This window comes from Cupressus sempervirens, chromosome 11, assembly GCF_028749045.1.
Source record: "Cupressus sempervirens isolate cs-2001-9-10 chromosome 11, ASM2874904v1, whole genome shotgun sequence".
In the NCBI taxonomy this organism is placed as follows: domain Eukaryota; kingdom Viridiplantae; phylum Streptophyta; class Pinopsida; order Cupressales; family Cupressaceae; genus Cupressus; species Cupressus sempervirens.
Genome location: NC_143128.1, coordinates 652,202,005 through 652,223,295, shown reverse-complemented (window position 1 = coordinate 652,223,295; position 21,291 = coordinate 652,202,005). Strand labels below are relative to the sequence as shown.

The 21,291-nt window shown below is 34.0% G+C and overlaps 2 protein-coding genes across 7 annotated transcripts in view; one reads left to right on the top strand and one right to left on the bottom strand.

The window, feature by feature from the left end:
• The window catches only part of LOC149531459 (uncharacterized), a 69,642-nt gene that overhangs the window by 13,701 nt on the left and 34,650 nt on the right, over positions 1-21,291 (top strand). The window contains exon 2 of one of the 4 annotated variants that reach the window (XM_089808502.1): positions 3,020-4,446. The exons of the other annotated variants lie outside the window; for them this stretch is intronic. The gene's annotated coding sequence lies outside the window, so the exon portion shown is untranslated. Of the gene's footprint in view, positions 1-3,019; positions 4,447-21,291 lie in introns of those variants that run through there. 4 annotated transcript variants of the gene reach the window in all.
• The window catches only part of LOC149531458 (uncharacterized), a 68,152-nt gene continuing 47,135 nt past the window's right edge, over positions 275-21,291 (bottom strand). For all 3 annotated transcript variants that reach the window (XM_089808506.1, XM_089808507.1, XM_089808505.1), the window contains 2 exons: positions 15,520-15,628; positions 275-785 (listed from right to left, as the gene is read on the bottom strand). In XM_089808506.1, coding sequence (XP_089664632.1) covers positions 780-785; positions 15,520-15,628 — 115 coding nt within the window. In that variant the 3' untranslated portion in view covers positions 275-779. The remainder of the gene's footprint in view (positions 786-15,519; positions 15,629-21,291) is intronic.

Below are 21,291 nucleotides of genomic sequence, written 5' to 3'. Positions count from 1 at the left end.
AACAATAAAATATTTCACAATATTTATGTTTATCAAATTTAAAATGCAATAATGACCTGGTCTACTTATCCAAATATTAAAATATTTATAGAAAATAATAAAAAAACATTTATAAAGGACACAACATAATAATAATTTAAACTCCAATGCAAATAAAAATAAATACGCTTACAGATTGTGTCAGAAATAAAAATTACACGTAGAGACACTCCTTATGGATGATCCATCTACTGCAAATCCATCCAAACCGCATAAAAATTTGCTCACTAATCCAAAATCCAAAAGCTTCGTTCAATTGCTCATTTCTCCGCCAATAAAAAAATTTAATACATCATAGAGTAGGTAAAATTTAAAAAATAATAATATTGTCATAAGTCTCCCCTTTGGTTTGGCTTTTATTACATATATTTATAAAGAACCTAAGGGTGTCAGTTGTCTTATGAAACATCGCACCCTTTCATAGAAACTAATCAATATTAAACATAATTTTAATAACATCCAATTCAACTGGCACTTTACACTATTGTCCTTTATATCTTCTGGGCGCTACTTATTTCATTTTCCTATAACTATCTTCTACGCAATGATTTTATTGATTAAACTCTAGTTTAAACATAGATTCAAGATCCTAAAGCCTCCATGGTCATGACTTGAAGCAGGTGTTTTGAACTGGCGTCTGAAAAATTATCGTGCCCTCCTTATCGTGATGGGTTCCTTCTCTCCTCTACTCAGTTTGTGAATTCAATATACTGATCGCTTCTTCTCCCGCTATGCAATCTTCAAACCTGTAAAAACACAGAATGTCATCAGATATTTGCATCTGAAAAATGTCAATACATCAGTATCTTTGCAACTCTTTATCAAAGAGTCCTTTGAATGCTCCTTCGTTGTGGTTTCTATGCGCTTTTTTTATGACGGAATGATCTCCCTGAGGCTACGCGTGTCTTTCAACCATTCTAATTAGTTTTTTCATCTCTTCGTACTGGGAATTTCTTCCCACAATATTGCTTAGTGCTGCTCTAAAATTTTCCGCTCAGAGCCTTCTCAACATCAAGGAGACTGCCATACATTTGATGTAATTCATGAAGCTGTATCAAGGTCTTATGAAAAAGCTTTCATTTTAAATCATTATGGCTTGAGGTCCCATTGCTTCCTTCAAAATTTCCACATTAAAATATTCATGGTAACAGGAGCAAAAGAAAAATAAAGAGACTTATGCTTCCACATATCGATACAGAAACTGCCGCTAACTGAAGTAAACAAAAAGATTTGAAATTATCAACCACCTCTGTTATGTCCACTGACTTATTTATTTCAGGCTGTGACTTCATTTCCATGTGATCATTTGCAGACCTGGGTGAAAGATTTTCATCACTCTATAATCTCTCATACATGCCTTTAACAACTCCTTTCATCTTTATTAATCGGTGTCAAATGCCATTCTGCACTGTATTTTGCCCACAACTAAATACAAGTTATCAAACCTCAGATGCCAAAAATAAGATAAGAATGGTTCTGCAACAGTAACTGTAAGTTCACATAAACACCTATCTGCAGAATCTGGACCATACTAGCCACACCTCTTCTTATACATATAGTAAATGAGGCTACATTAGAAAGCAGGTTTTACATATTCTATACTAACTTGTTTCATATTCTGACAGTTACTTCAATTACTGTTCAAATAATACATATTTCTTTGGTATATTCTGGATCTAGCGATCTCCACATCCAGGCATTGTTTTATTGATTTCCTATTTTTATTTCAGCTATACTGCCTCTGGTTCCCATACTACCTATTCTCGCAGCATTGCCAAGACAAATTAGTTAACATTGAATTGCATCTGTAGATCATTCTTTTCATCTATGTACTGCCAGCAGCTGAAACTCTGTACCTGTTGATTGGTGCAATTATTGCAGCTTTTTGTGGAATTGAACCCATAGCTGAGATGGCTTGTTAAAAATCTGCCAAACCTCCAGAATCACTGCTAATAAATGGTCTCATATGCTCCTCGATGCCACATGATTCATCCTGAGAATCATACAAATTCTTTGGGTGTGCATAATTACTTGCACTAACATAGCCGGGGCAGCAACAGATAAACCTTATCGATCAATACACACACGGCTCCCACACTACACATTAGCGATTTCCTGCATGCTGTGACAGGTGCTCTCATAAGTCAAACCACTGTCTGAGAAATCAGATGAAGACTTACAGGAATCAACCCATTTCACCTCACAAGTGGCATCTGCACCATCTTTTGGTTTTCCCTCAGTTTTAGGACCTATGCTGTTTTTTATTGACATCTGATGAGATTTTTTGGTCCAAATTCGGTAGACATTACCTCCCATTTTATTTCCACAGCATAATCACTGTATACAGCTTCATTTGATCCAACATAATTATTTATGTTTGAATTTTTATATTCTAAGCATACTGTGCGATGAAATAGGTATCATTATTTCTGAATATAGACTTCCAGATGTCATCCTGCTGTAATTACTTGTACAGTTCTGATTGAATCCTCATACACTATCAACCTTGAGAGGACTGTTATAGGGTCGTTGGTGTTTGCATTTCTCATCTTCATGCCTTTGACTCACCCTGCTTATATTTTCCTCTTCAATTAGCTATGACAACAGTCATGTCACAACCATGGATATTGTATCCTACTAAATTGCTCATGTGATCTTCAGAGGTCTGCTCAAGAATGCTTTATAAGATTCTTATTAATAGAATTCAAACTCAAGCTTTTGTCAATATGCTGTCATCATTATTGCAGATAACTGTAGCTGTCATATACAGTGCTAACACTTTCTTCTACAGAATAGCACATAATCCCTTTGACAACATGATAATGATTCAACATGTATGGCTGATAAAATTGAGTGAAAACATAGTATACAAATGGAGGCCCTAATTTTGCAAAAAAATTTGAGGTTCCATCAGATACAATGCAAAAGCATATTGTTTATTCAAAAACATTGATCCATGACAACAACTTCTCCATTGCAGATCACATGATAGAACTCTCTGCAAAAGTGCAAATTGCTCTTCATACATGCAAGATTTTGCAAGAGAACTGGGATAAAACTCTAGCACTTATACTTGAGGTACATTCTGATTTTCTTTCTCATTTTGGTGTCTCCATATAAATAAGTTTTGAATAAATCTTTGGCATTATTGTCAAAAAGGGGGAGAGACACTTAGTATGCTATATATGGGGAGAGACACTTATTATGCTATGTATAGTGAGATACTATGTATATTGTATGGGGGAGAATCATGCAAAGGGAGAAAGTGTATATAATAGAGAATTTGTAGATATAGTATACTGTATATACTTACAAAGACAAATTTTGAAAAATCTCAAAAAAAGTATACCATACCGAGGTAGTATCACATTGTGATGTATATAAGTTTTGGTTGATAAGTGTTTTTGTCACTAATACCAAAGGGGGAGATTGTTGACATTTAGTCAAGTTTGTTATCAGTGATAACACTTATTCAGATTTTGTATGGCTACCGAGCTCATTGAACAGTCTATAGTGATTGCCATGTAATTCAGTAGCCACCGAGCACTACAGTTCCTACCGAGCATTTCAGTGGTTATCAAGTGTATTCAGTCAACGTGAAGTCTAGCAATTCAACTCGAGCACTTCAGTGGTTACCAAGCTTTGCAGTTTTCACCGAGCTAGCAGTTCATGTAAAGGGAAGTTAGTGTTAACCGGGTTGTATGATGATTAGTGTTTACCGAGTGCAGTCATGGTAAACAAGTAATTCAGTTTATACTGAGTTACATAGCATCTACCGAGTCCAATGCAAACCGAGTTCAAGACTACTCTAAGGTGATTAGTATGGATCGAGCTTCTACTTCTACCGAGTGCAGGAAGATGCCGAGTAATGACAGTGGATGCCGAGTATCAAAACTTCACCAAGTCAGTCATTAGAACCCGAGTATCTACATATGGGCCGACTTTGTAATATTGGTGTTAACTTGTATGATGGCCGACTTTGTAATTATGTAAATTGGATTGATATATATGTAATGTATTGTTTCATATCCAAGTGTAATAGTAATGTGAAAAAGAAGCATGCAAATGTGAATTAGTAGTAGACAACATGCATTGTAAGGCCATATTAGTAAAGGAGCAGCAGAGTCATATCTATCACATAAAGGTGATCAGTACTTCAAGGAATCTCTATTAGCAATTCAGTTGTAAGTTAGAGATCTATTGCTTCATCCTAATAGGTGAACAAGTCCAAATCCTTTAACAAGGTAGACGTAACAGTCTTTTCTCAAATCTCTTTATTGAGTGCACACTTCATTGTGTGTTTGTAAAACCTCTAACAAGGTGAACCTAGCAGTCCTAATTGCTCCTAACAGGGCAAATCATCAGAAGTGATCAATGTAAGTCTTAACCGGCCAACTTTATATTGTAGTATTGAAGTTTTGTGGGTATCATCCCCACCCCAGTTTTACTTTCTATTTGGAAGGTTTCTGGATTACCAAATTATTGTGTTCACGTGTTATGAATGTTTTATGTTTTTAGTTTCTCATGCATACAGTTAGATATGATTTGATGAACTAAATGGTAATTGGATTATTACAATTAAGATCTGAATTTGGTAAAGTTTTTGAGGTTACTGATTCACCCCTCCCCTCTCAGTAACCTAGCTAGTCTTGAATATTTCCAACAAGTTGCTCCAATGACAGTCCATATGTATCAATCAAGATGATGTCTCTGTATAAACATTTGTCAACCAATGGGAATGAAACATTGGTTATTATTCCCCCTCCCCCCTCAATGTAAAATTCTCACTCATTCCATCAACATTGTTGGGTGATAGTATCTATTTAGTGATACTTAGTTTTCATGAGAGATAATTTTGTTCTATTCAATTTGTCTTGAGGAATGAAGTTTTGCTTCCATGAATGATCCTTGTAGTTTTCTTGTAGAATATTTCTCACCTTTCACTTTGATAGGGTTTTGCCTTGGTTTTAAGGAGATCGTATATGTTAAGTTTTAGAGATCATTAACAAAGGTAAGTGATATCATGTTGAAGTTGTCACTTCCTCATGATGTACACTGGGGGTAGGCCCATTAAAATCACATAGTCACGAGGTATATTCATGAATCACAGTCCTCTTGACTGCTAGAATTTATTGATCTTTGGAGAGTGCATCTCAACATGGCTTACTCCCTTTGAATCAATAGGACCAAGATCATTGAAGGTTGACTAAATCATATCCTCTATTTGCTCCCTCTTTTTAAAAGTTGTCTCAAATGAAATGCTAGGCTCCCTTTGAATCTCAATCTACCTCTTCTTGCAATAATATTTTCGAAGGAAGAAAATCAAGGCAAACAATACTTATAATTCAAATAGGAATGTTAGTAGTTTAACTCATGTTTGTTACTAATAGTAACATAAGTATATTTCTCATGATTCACATTATAATTCTCAATTATATTGACATAGATTCATATTCAATAATCTACAATTGAGAGAAAATAATTTCTCATTTATAAAATGAAAATTCATAATGTTCTAATTATATGTATATTGAATATATTGAATATATGCATAGATTAAATATTGAATATATGTATATTTTAATCTATGCTTTCAGTATATTATTTCTTCATTTTATTATCAAGTATAATCATATCATATTAAAAATGAGTAAATCTTTATACAATTATCAATAAAACATATCTTATGTTTTTTATATACTATTTGCAAGGTTATTATATCACCCCTTATTACATATTAAGAATGCAAAGTACTTAAACAATGAAGTGAAAACTTTTCGTATTACACCATACATACTTCCCTTAGTTACACTTACCTTATAACTTGGTTGCACATAGATTAGGATAGAGTATGACATGTCAATGATATTCCCTTTGCACTTTTATATGTTTCAGACTCTACCCCATCGATCTTTGCTTGGTCTTCGCATTGAGTACCAAATATGGAGTCCATTGGCAGTCCACGTGGATCATTTCTTTATATGTGATGGACTATTCAAGATTCATGATGATGTAAGGAAACCTTTATAATATGTTGTCATCATTTTGTATGATATGGTGGGGTTGTGCTACCTGTACCCCTTTTTTAATTTGCTTTGGTCTTTCCACAATGGTAGAAGTTATGACATCAAGTTTCCAAATAGTCTGATTGCCTTTGCCTTCTGGCCCACCTTTGTTCATCCGCCTGACCGGGAAAATCGTGAATGTAGTTAAATATAGTGCAGTTACCTTCCTCGATTAATGACAACCCATGTGCTTGGTGTCTTGGTTCAACGTAGGACATGTTTAATCTCTTCTACGATAGTCCAAACACATTTCATTCACTATGTTAAGGGTTTTAAGACGATAATCTTTCTCCCCTTTTTAAGACTTTCTCCTTGTAATAGCTTCATTTTGAAAGAGACTTCATATAAAACAAATATAGTTTTAATTCCTTCATAATTTATAATTCTAAAAAATATATATATGTTTCATATTATAAACATATTATAATTATTATTTCAATGACATGCCACTAGATTCTTAACTTAGTTATCTCTAAATGTTTGTCATACTATAATAGCATTAAAAAGTCTAATAAATAAGAAAAATGCCTTCAGAATTTATACCACTAATAATTACAACTATTTCTCAATTTCTTATAGTCTACAAGTTATACTAAGATGACATTAATCATCTTCCCTACTATTTCGGCTTTTATTCCTATTAACATGACTTACCAATTTTCTATTTATTGTTTTTGCATTTGACTTTCTATAAATTGCATTTGACTTGCCTTTCATTCCCTATCTTTTTACATTGTGTTCACATGGATTTATTTGTTAATGGTACAAGGTGATGGTGTCCATGTGAAGTTATTTGTTACTAATGTTTGCAATTGAAATAAGTCAACCCAACCGGTATATTGTCTTCTTTACAATGTGTTTTATTTGTAACTTTTTTTACCATTCAATTTTTTTTCCATTCGATAAGTATTGTTTTATATTCATTTTCATTTAATATATTTTGTTTAGATGTGGCTCCCTTATCGTTTTCCTTATGTGGACATGTTCTCCATTCAAATTTACTTGTTTTCCTGTCCTTATATCTCTCATAGTGCTTCATATGGACATCATTTGCAGGTTCATCAAAACTGCATATATCCCTCATCTCTCAATATTGTTGACCTCTTTCTATTCACTTCTTCAACGATGTCTACCATACCCGATAAACTAAAGGGTTCAATATTATAACCTTCAGTAATTACTGGAAGCACACATCATCCACTTCTCGTGTCGATGAGGTGGAGGTTCTTCCAATGACCATGTCTGTAGATTTCTCTCTCCCACAAAATGTATTGTTAGGCATTGATCTGATAAGCTACCCCTTTCCATATCTATATCGACTGCCACATGTAACTTGTTTACTGCTCCTCTTATTATTATTTCTGCAAGTTCCATGTCTTTGTCGATAGTGGGTCTTGCTTCCACATACGATTTTATCTTTTACCTCTTTTCTTCTCGATTAGCAGTGGGTTTGCTTTCTATTTTAATGGACAATTCATTCCTCTAACGTGAAGTACTACAGGTGTCAGTTCTTCCATCATGGTTTGACCAATGAGAAGTCTTGTTCATATAATAAATTTTGCATGAATGCAAATGGTAGTCATTCAATTCAAAACAAAAGCCGACAACATCATTTACAAGGGATGATATCATTTCTAGTGAATTTAACTAGCCAACAAAGATGTAGAGAATGTGGTCACAATGAGGGCACACAGATACATACAAAAGCCTGTCACCAAGCGCTCAGTTGGCACCGAGAGCAAGCCTCATGTCACAAAAAAAATGACCTTGGAACTCCTCCAAACAAAGTTATGTACGCCCATTATCCCAAAGACCAAGTGATTCCTCTATGTAGGTCCCCCAAATATCAATCATGCCCATCATTCTGCCTCCATAACTGGAAGCTTCCCATCGTGCAGCAAATTTTAATTTATAATCAATTATATATGAGAAATCCTCCATCTCTAATGAATTGTGTACCATTTATTGATTGCTAATTGTAACTACATTTGCAAACCTGGTCTGATACCATGTAAATTTCTAGGATTGTTTCTACAAATGTAGAATCATAGCCACTGTTATTGATGATGTGCAAATGCAGATTTGGATCTCATATAAATATGACAGGAGACATGTCTCTATGGTGTAATCATCATTTAAATAATGTTATATTAACATAAATAATAATATGTATAACAATATATATATCTATATATATATATATATATATATATATTATTAACATGGATAAGTATATATAGGAAATGATGATTACCAATAACAATAATGTATATCAAATCGAATCAATACGACTGAAGCTACAACTTTAACATTTTGGACAGATAACGATCTAAATTTCAGAACTGATAGTGCTAATCAATTTCTTATCAGCCATTTTGCAATTTCATTTGTCTGTTTATAAATAAATTGGAGAGATATTTTAAGTGGAGATATGAGCATTCACAGTATGGTCACTCTTCAAAGCATTCTTAGACAATTAATAGAACACATTTTCAGTTTGGAACTTTCTATGGAGTTGCAGATTAGTTTCTTCAGTTTGTGGCTGTTCTCATTCAGGGAATTTGGTGCAATTTCTTTGGACAAGGAAGTAAAGATTTTCAACTATTAGAGGCATTTTCTAGGCACTTCCGAGTTATTTTTGAACATTCCAATACTTGGAGAATTCATTGGTACTGTTGTTGTCCTCTGTTTAGAGTACTTAAATCAGGTTGTACTTCACAGATTACAGTCCTACAACATTATTCCTTATTTATTTCAGATCTTCCAAACTCATGAAGTTCACCCTAAGAAGCTTTGTGTTGTAAGCTTTAACATTTTACATTTGGAGTTGGTTCAGGACAGCAAACCTCTTTACACTAAGGTTGATATTTCAGAGGCTTGGGGTTGTAATAATGAATTAGCACCATTGTCCACTCTACGATAAGATTACATATGAGTTCAAATTTCAATTTGCAAATGACCAGGGCAGTTTCGTTAGTCCAACAAAGGAGAAATTCTTGGTTGAGGACTAGTGGTAGAGGCGATTACATATGAGTTCAAATTTCAATTTGCAAATGAGCAGGGCAGTTTTGTTAGTCCAACAAAGGAGTAATTATTGGTTGAGGACTAGTGGTAGAGGCGATCTGATCATAGGAGATGGGTTTTTAATTACTCCCATATTTATGAGTTCTATGTATCTAGCGTGGTTTCAAATTGATTACTAATGTCCTAGCTTTTTCACATTGTTTATGTTGACCTCAATCTCGGGGCAATTTGATTTTGAACACTTGCAGATTTCAGTGCAGCCAATTGTGGGAGATCCTCTGGGGATAGTTCAATTGTTCTCCACTTCCACTTGGGAGAGTTTGGGTCATGTCCCCTTCTTCAAAAAGGATTCAATAATAAAGAAAAAGAACTAAATTAAAAATATTAAAGAATAATATTAAAAATAACTAAATATTAGTTAAGTTAAACAAAAGGTTAAAAGCCATGAATAGAAAAGTTGCATCTCCCTCAATGAGAAGTATAAAAGGGAGAGATGAGAACTCCGTTGGACAAAAAATGGAAAGAGGAAGAAAGAGTGGAGTATAAGAATTAAGGAGGTATTAGGGGAAAGAACGACAAGAAATTAAGGAAGAGACTTTCAAAAATGTGGGTTGTGACTCTTTGATAAGGTTTTGACTCTTTAAATGGATGTAATTATGAAGCTTGTGACTCTTCAAAAGGGTTATGATTATGAAGGGTTATGACTCTTTGAAAGACAGTCAACTATGAATGGTCGTGACTCTTGCTAAAAGGCATACATAATGAAGAAGTGTGACCTCTCCATTGCATGGGAAGATACAAAGGAGAAGAAGGACCGAATGAAGTAGCACATATCTAGAGCACATTTAGAACATAAGTGTAAGGAGGGATCTGAGATAAGAATTCAAAAGGAAAGGCAAAAATAAGAAGAGGATATGCAGATCTCAAAAGATGAATTCAGAAGGAAAGAAGAAAATAAAAAAGGAATCTGTGCAGATTTGAAAAGTAGTAAAGACAAACATGATAATTGAGAGATAGGTGAAGATAAAATAAGGAGTGAAAGGGGCAATAGTTGTCGTCAAACATGTGTATCTTTTCATAGCCAAAGGATGTGAACCTTTCATAAGGGCATTAAAAAATGAAAGGGTGTGACTCCGTACACTCAAAGGAGATATTAAGGAGGAGATTTGACAAGCATCAATAAAACGAAAACCATAACATCATATTTGTAAAAAACTAGCAATATGTATTAGTACTCAGTGATATCTGGTATGTTTTGACATCTTAAGCAGGCCCAGTTAAGGCCTCCTTGTTATTTGTCGTTGGTGCATGTTATTGCACCAATTTCGCAATCACATTTTCAGATTACTTGACAAATTGAGGTTTTATTTCATTATCTTTGTACTCGGTGCATACTATATTTACCCATTTCGTAGTCACATTTTCGTACTACCTAGCAAGCAGAAGTTTTTTTTGGCTATTTTTGTGTTTGGTGCACGATGTAGCACTCATTTCGCAATCACTTTTTCAGATTGCCTAGCAAACTGAGATTTTTTTATATAACCCTTGTATATGGTGCCACTATAGCACCCTATTGCAATTGTATGTGAAATGATAATCTATTGATTGAATGAGCAATTACATAGTAGACAAAGTATCCTTAAATAAGGAAATTAAATGACGATGTTTCTAAAAGAAACAATTATTATTTGAGAGGAAAAATGGAAATATACTAAACTCTATAACTAGAGATACCTTATGTGACTTAAAAGACCATTATGAGGTAAATAATACAATATTATTCTAATAGCCTCCCTTAATGGTTAGTCTATTAACTACCCACCCTATTGAATATTAAATATGCAAGCCATTTTACCATGAACGAATGGAAAGTTAACCCTTTCTCATCATAACACTTTGTGATAGAAGCCTACTACTGAGACCCTCCCTGGTGCTACAAAATATTTTAAAATGACCAAGTTTAGCCTAAGAAGCTGGATTTGGGTCCGGATTTGCCCCCAAGTTCGCTGCGGATCCAGGCAGGGTCCTTAGTTTGGACTATGGGTTCGTCTAGGTTCTTGCTGGAGCAAACCCGGACAAACCTGCTGTGAATCTGAGGCCAAAACAAGTTTAAAGAGTGTTTTTTTAATTGTTCTCTCATGTAACTCTAAAAGGAACTTAATAACAAGCATTTCACTCATCTAATCTCTTATGTTGAGGAGGATGATGATATAGCAACATATGGGACTAGTGGAACCAGTTAGGGTTCCAATGATGAGGATCTAGATATAGTTGCAGTTGGGGGTGAAGCTATTGATCCCACATTTTATGATGATCCATTTGACTCTTGAAGGGCATTTGATATTATGATTATTGATAAACTACTAAACACTTGTCATCTATCATCATGTTTCAAACTTTATTATTTGATGAACTAGTCTTTGTTTTGCAATTTAGTAATTCAATGTATTATTTGATGAACTAGTCTATGTTTTGCAATTCAGTAATGCAATATATAATTTTCTTTACAATCATGAAGATAAATTAATGAGCGAGTATTTAATGTTTATCGTTGACATTTGGCATTGATCAATGATCAAGCAACAATTGTTCATATTGTGAAATGACTTTGTTTTGCAACTATGCATGTTTCTCTTATGTGTGTGTGTATAGATATACTCATGAACCCACCCACGAACCCAATAGGGAAGAAAAAATTTTCCCAAACCCACAAACTCGAATCTGTCCCCGAACCCGAATCGGCAACTTAGAGTTTACCATAATCCTTCCAACTTGATGTGTCAGGTAATAAAGCTATTGCTACCTTTGTCCAGAGAGATTGAGATTGCCTTCAAAAAAATTCAAAATTTTGGAAAACAATGATTATGCCCAAAATTGTCAAAAACAACAACACCCACGAACACAAGAAAAATCCAATATATTTTCAAGAACATTCACCCATGAAAAATAGCGTATGACCCTGAGCACTTTGCATGAGAGCGGTTTTTTTCAAAAAAATGACAAAATGTTTTGTCCATGACAGAAAGGCACAATTTTGTGAAAAAAAAATGTCAAAAACCTTCATTTTGTGAAAAAAGAAAAGAAGCCCCATGATTTCAAAAAGATCATCAAAAACCATCAACCCTACAACAAAGAAAACCATGATTTTGGGGGAAAATAAAGCAAACTATATTTACAAAAATCACAATTTCTATGGGAAAACTCAAGATAACCCTTAGGAAAAAACCACAAAACCCTTTTACAAAGAGAGAATCCACTAATTTTTGTGAGAAAAATTTGGTTAAAAATGAAAAAACCCATGTCCACCATTTTTGTTAAAAAATTAATCGACAAAAAACTCTAGAATTTTTTCACAAGAAAAAATCAAAACTCCGTGACATTGCAAACTGGAAACCCTTCTTCACAATTTTTCATTAAAAAGTGTTAAAAAACTTGTAGAATTTAATTCCAAATATAAATACTCCAAATTAAATATTCCTTAAAATCCTATGGGATTTGATTGAATTAGTAGTTACATAGAAGATGAAGGCTCCTTAAATAAGGAAATAAAAAGATGATGTTTGTAAAACAAACAATCATTAACGAAAAGTGTAATTACAAAGATACAAATCTCCTTAAATAAGGAAATACAAAGGCAAAGTTTTTATATGAAACAATCAACTGAAAGTGAAAGTACACAGATACTAAACTATCTTACTAAAGATACATTAGGTGTCCCAAATGACCATTGTAAGGTAAGTAATACAATATTATTCTAATAGTATGTTCAAATTTTTTAACGAACAAATAGTTTTTCTTTATTATTCTAATAGTATGTTCAAATTGTTTAGCGAACAAATATTTTTTCTATGTAATCCTCCTTGGCGTGAGTGAACTAGCATACACACCTTGCTAAACTTGTTTTACTCTCCCTTATTTAACACATATCTGATGAACAAAATTTTACTACCAATGGGGAAGGGGGGAGGGGGCGACAGGTGGAGGGGTTTGAATAAGTAGCAGATACAAACTTTTGAACCTTGATAAAAATTTAAACTTGTTTTACTTTAAACTGAAAGTTAATGAAACTGAAATCAAAAGCAATACAATAACACAAGAAAAATGCACAAGATTACGTGGAAACCTGGGATGGGAAAATCAGAGAGAAATACTGCCACAATCTATTGTCCTAATCTAGCCTCGTGATTGAAGAATTTAAAAGTTTTTAGGGCACCAACCCAAGGAATCGCCAAATTCCTAATAAGAGCACCAACTCTTCCACAACAACAATACAATGAACTGAGCACCAACTCTGAATTTCTTAAAGCACCAACTCTAAGAACATTACAATCGTCTTTTACGGCTTGTTTATAATTTCTGAGATTTATCTGCACAATATAAATAGACAAGTATTTATTTTGAATAGTGGAGGTTAATTCCTGCCCAAGGTTTGAACCACCCAAGCTCTTATACAACACAACACTTTCCCCTCTTTTTTATGTGCGGGCTACATATACAATAAGCAGAAGTCACAGAATGTAGAATCACACATACAGTTCCAGAATTTGAACAAGTGAAAAGCCCTGGGATAATAAAATTGTCACACATGGCCAAAAAAAATGACTGAGTTTTGGAGGGAATGATCTGTAGGCCATCCACATTCAGAATCTGTTGTTTTATCTGACAGAGGCACTAAGTCTAGGGCACCTAGCACACTTGACAAACACTTTCAGCCTTAGATTTCAGTGGCAGGTTCCCCTTCATACCTCATTTCAAGATGTGTACTTAAAAAGTTGATTCTTTTGATTGATTCTATTTGTTTAGGCTTAATATTGATTCTTGACAATTGCGTAGCATTATATGTAGTTCTTGTATCATTTCTTATCATTACCATATCTTATCATATAAAAAAAAAAGAATTACTAATCACCAATTGTCTAAATCTCCTAGAGGATTTAAGTTGGGCCTAATTGATTGTTCTCCAATGAATGTAAGGATTATTCCTAGTTTGGATGTTTAAGCTAATTACACTAATTCCACCACATTTGAGCTAGATACTCCATACTCTCTCTCTTTCTCATCTCCAAGAACCCATGATATAGAATCCAGATGCTAGCTCAAACTTCCTACTCTGTTCCCTACAAAAATTGAGATTATGGATTCTAAGATTATCGAATAAAATTTGCATTTTCACACAAGAAGGTAGTTTTGGGCGGCACCACTTAGGGTGCCACCTCCGCACGGTGAGACGTCTCCTGTGTCGGTGCGGGGGGACGCGATGGAGTCTCCTTTATTGTGGGTGCAGGGAGACTTGTAGTTTTTGTTTGCATTATAATATTATATACTTATTTAGATATCATGATTCATGGCACATGATACTTATTGTAATCATCTTTATGTCATGACTCATATGATCATTGATTACTTTTAGATAGTAGAATCTAGATACCCATACTATTGATTTGAAGATTGATATATAGACTAGTATTTGTTGATGTTCAATGTCAATGTTCATTTTTTGTTTGTCATTTGATCATGAATCATGATGTTTCAGTTCAAAACTTCAATGCAATATTAAATTTTTAATTTTTTTTGTTTAAGTTTACTATTTTTTACATCTTTATATGATTATATCAAGTTATATTGTATAATTGTAGTACATCTTTTCATAACTAGCATTTTAAGTACCAAATGTATAGTATATACACCCCTGCTCCCCTCACCACCCCCCATCACCTGCCGTCGTCCTTCCAACGTTCCCCCCCATCCTCAAATCAAGGCCCCTCTGTCCCCCCGTCTTGTAAACTTGTCCCCCCGTCCCATTGTCCCCTCGTCTCACAGGGCGGTGTAACTATGGTTAAATTTAAATTTATGAATAACATCATCAAAATTGTCTACAATTACAAATGATCCTTGGATATTAATGGAAAGTAACAATTTAGCTTATCACCATATAAAGTTTGTCACCAATCTCAAAAGGCCTAACAATGCACTCGTTACTCTAGTATATCTATTTCATAGATTGTGTCATGTCCATACCTTCCTTGCACCATCACATTTCATTTCCTTTTCCATTTTCTTCAACATTTCCACAGATTCTTGGTCTTTCCTTTAACACCCCCTTTGACTAATATTTGTGTGAATCAAACTGTTAATTTTAAGTGAAATTGTAACTGCTGGCTAGATGTTTACTATTGTTGTATTGTCATGAAAAAGTTGAAGCTTTTCTTCAACATGTATTTGCTCATCCCCCAAAAAATGTGAAAGAAATGGGGCAGTGAATTTTATTAGTCCTTAAAATGCTTAATGTTGTAACTCCTAAATTATTCCTCTACTGTACTGAATCTACTGATAACATGAGAGGACTGCTAATGCAAAACAAAGATAATAACCAAGATAGATTTGTATGTACCTGATTAACTACAAAGTCCACAGAATCTGCAATAAATGGTTCATAAGGTCCAGAGCAAATTCCTATTGGAATGTACCGCTTCAACATAAAGCAAGGAGTCCAACTAACCCTGTTGTAAGGGGGGAAAACCAAAATTATTTACAGTTGCATGAAGTCCTTTGACAAATTATTAATTTCAGTAATTTGCATAAGTATGCTCGAAGCCATAGAATTTCAACAAAAAAAATTAATGTAACTGGGTTCTTGAATGTGTTCGATCATTGAGAACTAAAATAAGTTATGCACTCGAAGGATATTCTAGTGATTACTAGAAATTTCATTAGATAAATCTCAAGTTAATTGGAGAAAAGAATATTTTAGAAATATTTTGTTAAGCATTCTAGAGGGTGAAAAATACTGAGAAGCATTAAAAAAGAATGTTTTAGACATCATAGCTTGATTCAAGAGATTCATTAAGTATATGTTATGTATCATGCTGCTGGGCAAAGGCATTTTAAATTAAAAAGATCAACACTAAGAAGAAGAACTATGCATAAACCTGTTAAGCTACATATTCTTGATATTTAAATTAAAAATGAAGAATCTGGAGCCTCACTCAAAAAATAATAATTTGCACTTTTTCTAAACAAAATAGAACTTATTCTAACTTCTACCACCAAGATACATAGACATACTCAGCTTTTATGCCCATCGATAGGAGTTTTAGATAACGGGAAGTAGGGGTTCAAAACTTATGACCCTTCCATTTGCAAAGACAATGCATGTATCATTTATCATTTCACATAGTTTTTCGAGCATGTGTAGAATCCTCCAAACAGCTGTAACTCCAAAATATCTTTTTGCAATTACACATCTTACAAGGTATGAGGCAATCCAGACTATCAATTATCAGAAGATCATCTAAAGTTTTTTCTCCGACCACTGGAAAACCCTAATCGGAGGAACGAGAGGAGTAATGGCAGTTATCAATGAGATCTGAAAGGGCCTCAATCATCCTAAACTGTCGGGGGCATGTGAGATAGTGTCCAAGCAGCTAATGAATTTGTTTAAAATTGTTGATTCAATATGACTTGAGCTCTTTGCACTACCCCATAGACTGTGACGAGATCAACTATGTAATTAATATTATACACTAATTTTGAAATTATAATTATTATGCACTCTTATAGTTTGCCCTTTAACAGTGAAGCAGTGAACCCCTATAGTTTGTAATTTATATTATAAAGTAGTTTCAAATTTTTAAATAATATTGACTATTAATATATACTAATAGCATAGAAGCAAACAAAAAACAGAAACAATCACGATTATACCTGATTAAATGGGACTCCGCATGTGCAGTGATTTATTCCCCAAAAAATAAAGATCTTTTGATCAATAACTTTGAAAATTCTTTTTGCACTTTATTTGGAAATTAATTGGCAACAAGTAATGGTTAATCAGCAAAAAAAAATTAGGAAACTAGTGGAAACTCTCAAAGAGACACTGACAGGAAAACCCTGCAAAAGCATGTCATGATTTTCTAGAAAATCACTACGCGACACACAAAACACAGCTGGGAAAGTTCAGTCGAAAGTTTTCCAAAGCCCTGAAGTGTTGCAGAATTGAGAAGTAGAATGGGAGATAGGTAATTGCAAACACAATTTTCCTCTCTTTCTATATTTAATATATATTTTTTAAAGAGTGCGGGGTAGACACTTTAACCCAGAGCTATGAACCGGTGAGGCTACAAGTGGGGGAGCTCATCCCCAATGGGATTTGAACCTTCATGGAAAGGACAACAAACACATCAACTCAACCATCATAATATGTCACTGTTTGCAAGATCCACATTTAATATATTGTATAGCTTGATTGACACTATTTATTTTTTACATTGATTTTGTTTGTATAAATTTCAAGTATTTAAATTGTTGCAATATGAAACAAACGAGGACTGTAACAAACCTACCTCATTTATTTGCTGCAATATGATCTAAAAGACCAGGGAAACAAAGTTTTGCATTATCTATTGTGGAGAGAGCAAAGAGCCCTACAATAATCATTATAATTATTTTAGGTTTGTCAATTATGACATATAAATTCTTACAATTAATCAAATTGCTAGATATTTATTACTTTACTCAAAATTCTATTAAATAAGTCATGCAATCCAGTCTCTATGTTCAACATATATAAAGTTGTTTTGGTATAAACATGTGCATATATCACTACACATACATGTACATACCAACTTTATATTTAATTGTTCATTGAGTATATATAATAAAAGGAACCTTGGATAATTCTGAAAAATGAATTCTCCTACTCATCAATTGATGAGATTTAAGGAATTTTCTAATGAATTGTTCATAGTGCACAACACTTGCTGAAGGTTTTGCAAAAGGGGTTGCAAGCAAAGTGGCCTTAACCTTGGAGGAAACTCAATGGTTAAGTGTGCTTTATCTGTAATACTAGGATGTGTGACCTCCCAAGAAGTCCCAGTGCTTCACCTCTATCTGCATCACCTAGATGCAATGAATGGAAAGTGTTTAATTCATTTTCATGAGAAATGAGTTCTTATAAACCATTACTTATGAAACTTGGAAAAATAAGTTCAACTCAAAAACTACATAGATGAATCCTAATAACACTATCACAATTTGAGAGTTTTGTTCCACTCTAAGAAGCAGAATCAAGCACTCAAAGTTTCAAGGTGAAAAACCAAATCTCCAACTCTCTTGAATAAGAATGCTCATCCTAAAAATTGTAGATGATCTATGTGATCAAATGAGACAACCTCAAGATTCCTTCTTTATTGTCAACTTTACGTAGTTTTAATGATGAATTGAATTATCACGCTCCTCCAGTTCCCATTGCAGTGTCCTTTCGGCAAACTGTTGGAGCACTTGTTGCCTTATTCGTTCTCTTTCTGTTTCTGGTCTTTCTTCCTCCACGCGTATCAAGTTTCTTGCCAACAGTCGAGGATTTGTCCAAGTAGATCGTACACCACTAGTGGTACCGAAAGTTCCTCTCATACCGTGCTCTCCAGAACTGCTCTCCCATGGGCCTCCCTTTGCACGTACTGGTCAACAGAAATTTCCCAGGTCGTCACCAGATCACGTGTCAACTAATCTTCTCTAATTATTTCCTCCTCTTCATTGTCACTGTTCGTTACTTGTATATGTGGTAGGAAGGGTCTTCCCATTAATCCATCCTGCCTAGCCGACGACCTCCAAGTTTAGACTTAGGCAATGGCGCCAAAATGTAGAATGGTTATTCTCACAAGATACGCATAGTAATACAACATAGATTCAATAGTACTAACATAACATTTATTATTCGTACCAAAATATCAAATGGCAAGGAAATTTAATTTCTTTCATTGATTATCAAAACATGAGTACATCATTCATAATTCAAAGTAATTATATAATGGTCCGTTGGTTGGGAAAACCAACAGACACATCCCCTCACTTCCTAACTACCCGATCCAACAAAGCTTAAATAATCCTAAGTACCTTATTACATACTACAACCACATCCAATTGTGCCCGGCAAATATCAGAAAATGTAGTTGTCTTGGTTCACACATGAACTGAGTATATTTGTTGCAAAACAATTGTCTAGTCTAGTGTTAAAAAGGTACATTAGAAAGCCAATCATTTATCGATAGAGAGTGGAATCTAATAATTCTAAGATAGTCGTTTCTTTTAATTTATGTAAATTTGTTTCCATGGGAGTAGACATTAGTTTGCAGCCCATTATTTTGAACCTTTTCAAAATGTCAATAGTGTATTTTCCTTGATTTAGGATAATACCATCAGCCCGTTGCCATACTTCTAAACCATGAAAGTAATTTAGATGAACCAAATCTTTCATGTCAAATTTAGATGCTAGATCTTGTTTACACTTGGTGATCAGATGTTCTTCTCCTGTAATCAATAAGTCATCAACATAAAGAATGAGAATCAACATGTCACCATTTATTACCTTGAAATACAAGTTTGCATCTACATTGTTTTAGGAAAACCCTAATCCTAAAAGATAATTGTGGATCCTTTCATACTAGGTTTGAGGAGCTTGTTTAAGACCATATAGAGTCTTCTTTAATTTGCAAACATGGGACTTGTTATCATGGATCACAAATCCTTCAGGTTGCTCTGCATAGACTTCTTCTATTATACCATTAAGAAAAGCAATTTTCACATCCATTTGATAAATCTCTCGTCCCTTTGAAGCAGCGATAGCAATCACAACCCTAACTGAGGTATAATGAGCCACTAGAGAAAAAGTTTCTTCATAATGAATCCCTTCCTTTTGAGAAAAGCCTTTGGCAACAAATCTCGCTTTATATTTTTCAATACTGCCATCTGCATCATGTTTGATTTTGAAGAGCCATTTACACAAAACCACTAATTTATCTTTCAGTCTAGGTACAATGTTCCAAACATTGTACTTAAAGATGGATTGGTATTCTTCTATCATAGCGTCTTTCCAAACTTGATGTTTAAGAGCTTCCTCAACATCAAAGGGTTCTAACTTGATGATTTTACTCATATGGGCAACATAGCTAGAGTATCTATGTGGTCTTTTGCTTTCTTTGGAGGTTCCTTTTGGAGCTGCATAATTTTCAACCTCTTGAATCATCTTTCTTGCCCAAAGAGGTCTTTTTCTATTAACTGCAACATTTCTAGGTTCATCAATGGAGTCCAAGGGTTCATTTTCATTGCTGTTTCCATATGTTCAAGAGTCTCCCTTTGAATCTTAGTAGTATGATGTTCTTCCATGTTTTGAGGAGGTTCTTGATCTTCAATGTCCATTTTGTGAGCCTTTGGATCTTTTAAATGCAACATTTTCTTCAAAGATAACGTTTTTTCTTAGTTCAATTAATTTTTGTCCAAAAATGTAAATCATGTAGGCTTAAGATGTTTCATTGTAGTTGACAAATATTCCCTTTTTCCTTAAGAGTTCTAGTTTGAATCTCTTTTCTTCCAGTAATGAATGTAAATGGGATAACCAAAGATTTTCAAGTGACTTGTATCAGGTTTTGTTTTTGTAAAGGCTACTTCAAGGGTTTTGTTATCCAAATGGGAGTGAGGACATCTATTTTGAATATAGACAGCAGTATTAGCAGCCTTAGCGTAGAGAGAAGTGTTAAATTTTTGACGATGTAGCATGGCTTTGGCTACTTCTACAACTGTCCTATTCTTTCTTTCTGCTACACCGTTTTGTTTAGGATTATAAGGAACGGTAAACTCCCTCTTAATCTCGGCATTATTATAGAAGGTCTTAAGTTATCTAACATGTATTCCCTCCTATTATCTGATCTTAGGATTTTGATTCTTTTGCCTGACATATTTTTCTACTAGAGCCATAGAATTCTTAAATCTCATAAGAACTTTAGCAAAAAATATATCAATGTTTTCCTTGAATAGTCATCTACAAAATAACATAGTACCAAAATCCTTCTAAAGAGTTTACTATCTGTAGGCATACTTTTGGTACACCATTTTCAAACCTTTAAAGTTGACCTCATAAAGAGTTCCCCCAAATGTTTATGGTTTTTCCCTAACCATATTTCTACGAAGTTTCAATGTTCTAAGGTATTTGATGCAGAGGTTCCATGGATTCAGGTTCTGACTATTAGAAAATTCAGTTTCAATGAAAGCACATGTTTTGTGAAGATCTATTGTCTATGAAGATTGAATAAAGGCCGACAAACATAACAGATGAAAGTCCAGAATGTAGATCTAAAATTGGAAGGAAAGCATGTGAAGAGATGAATAGAAG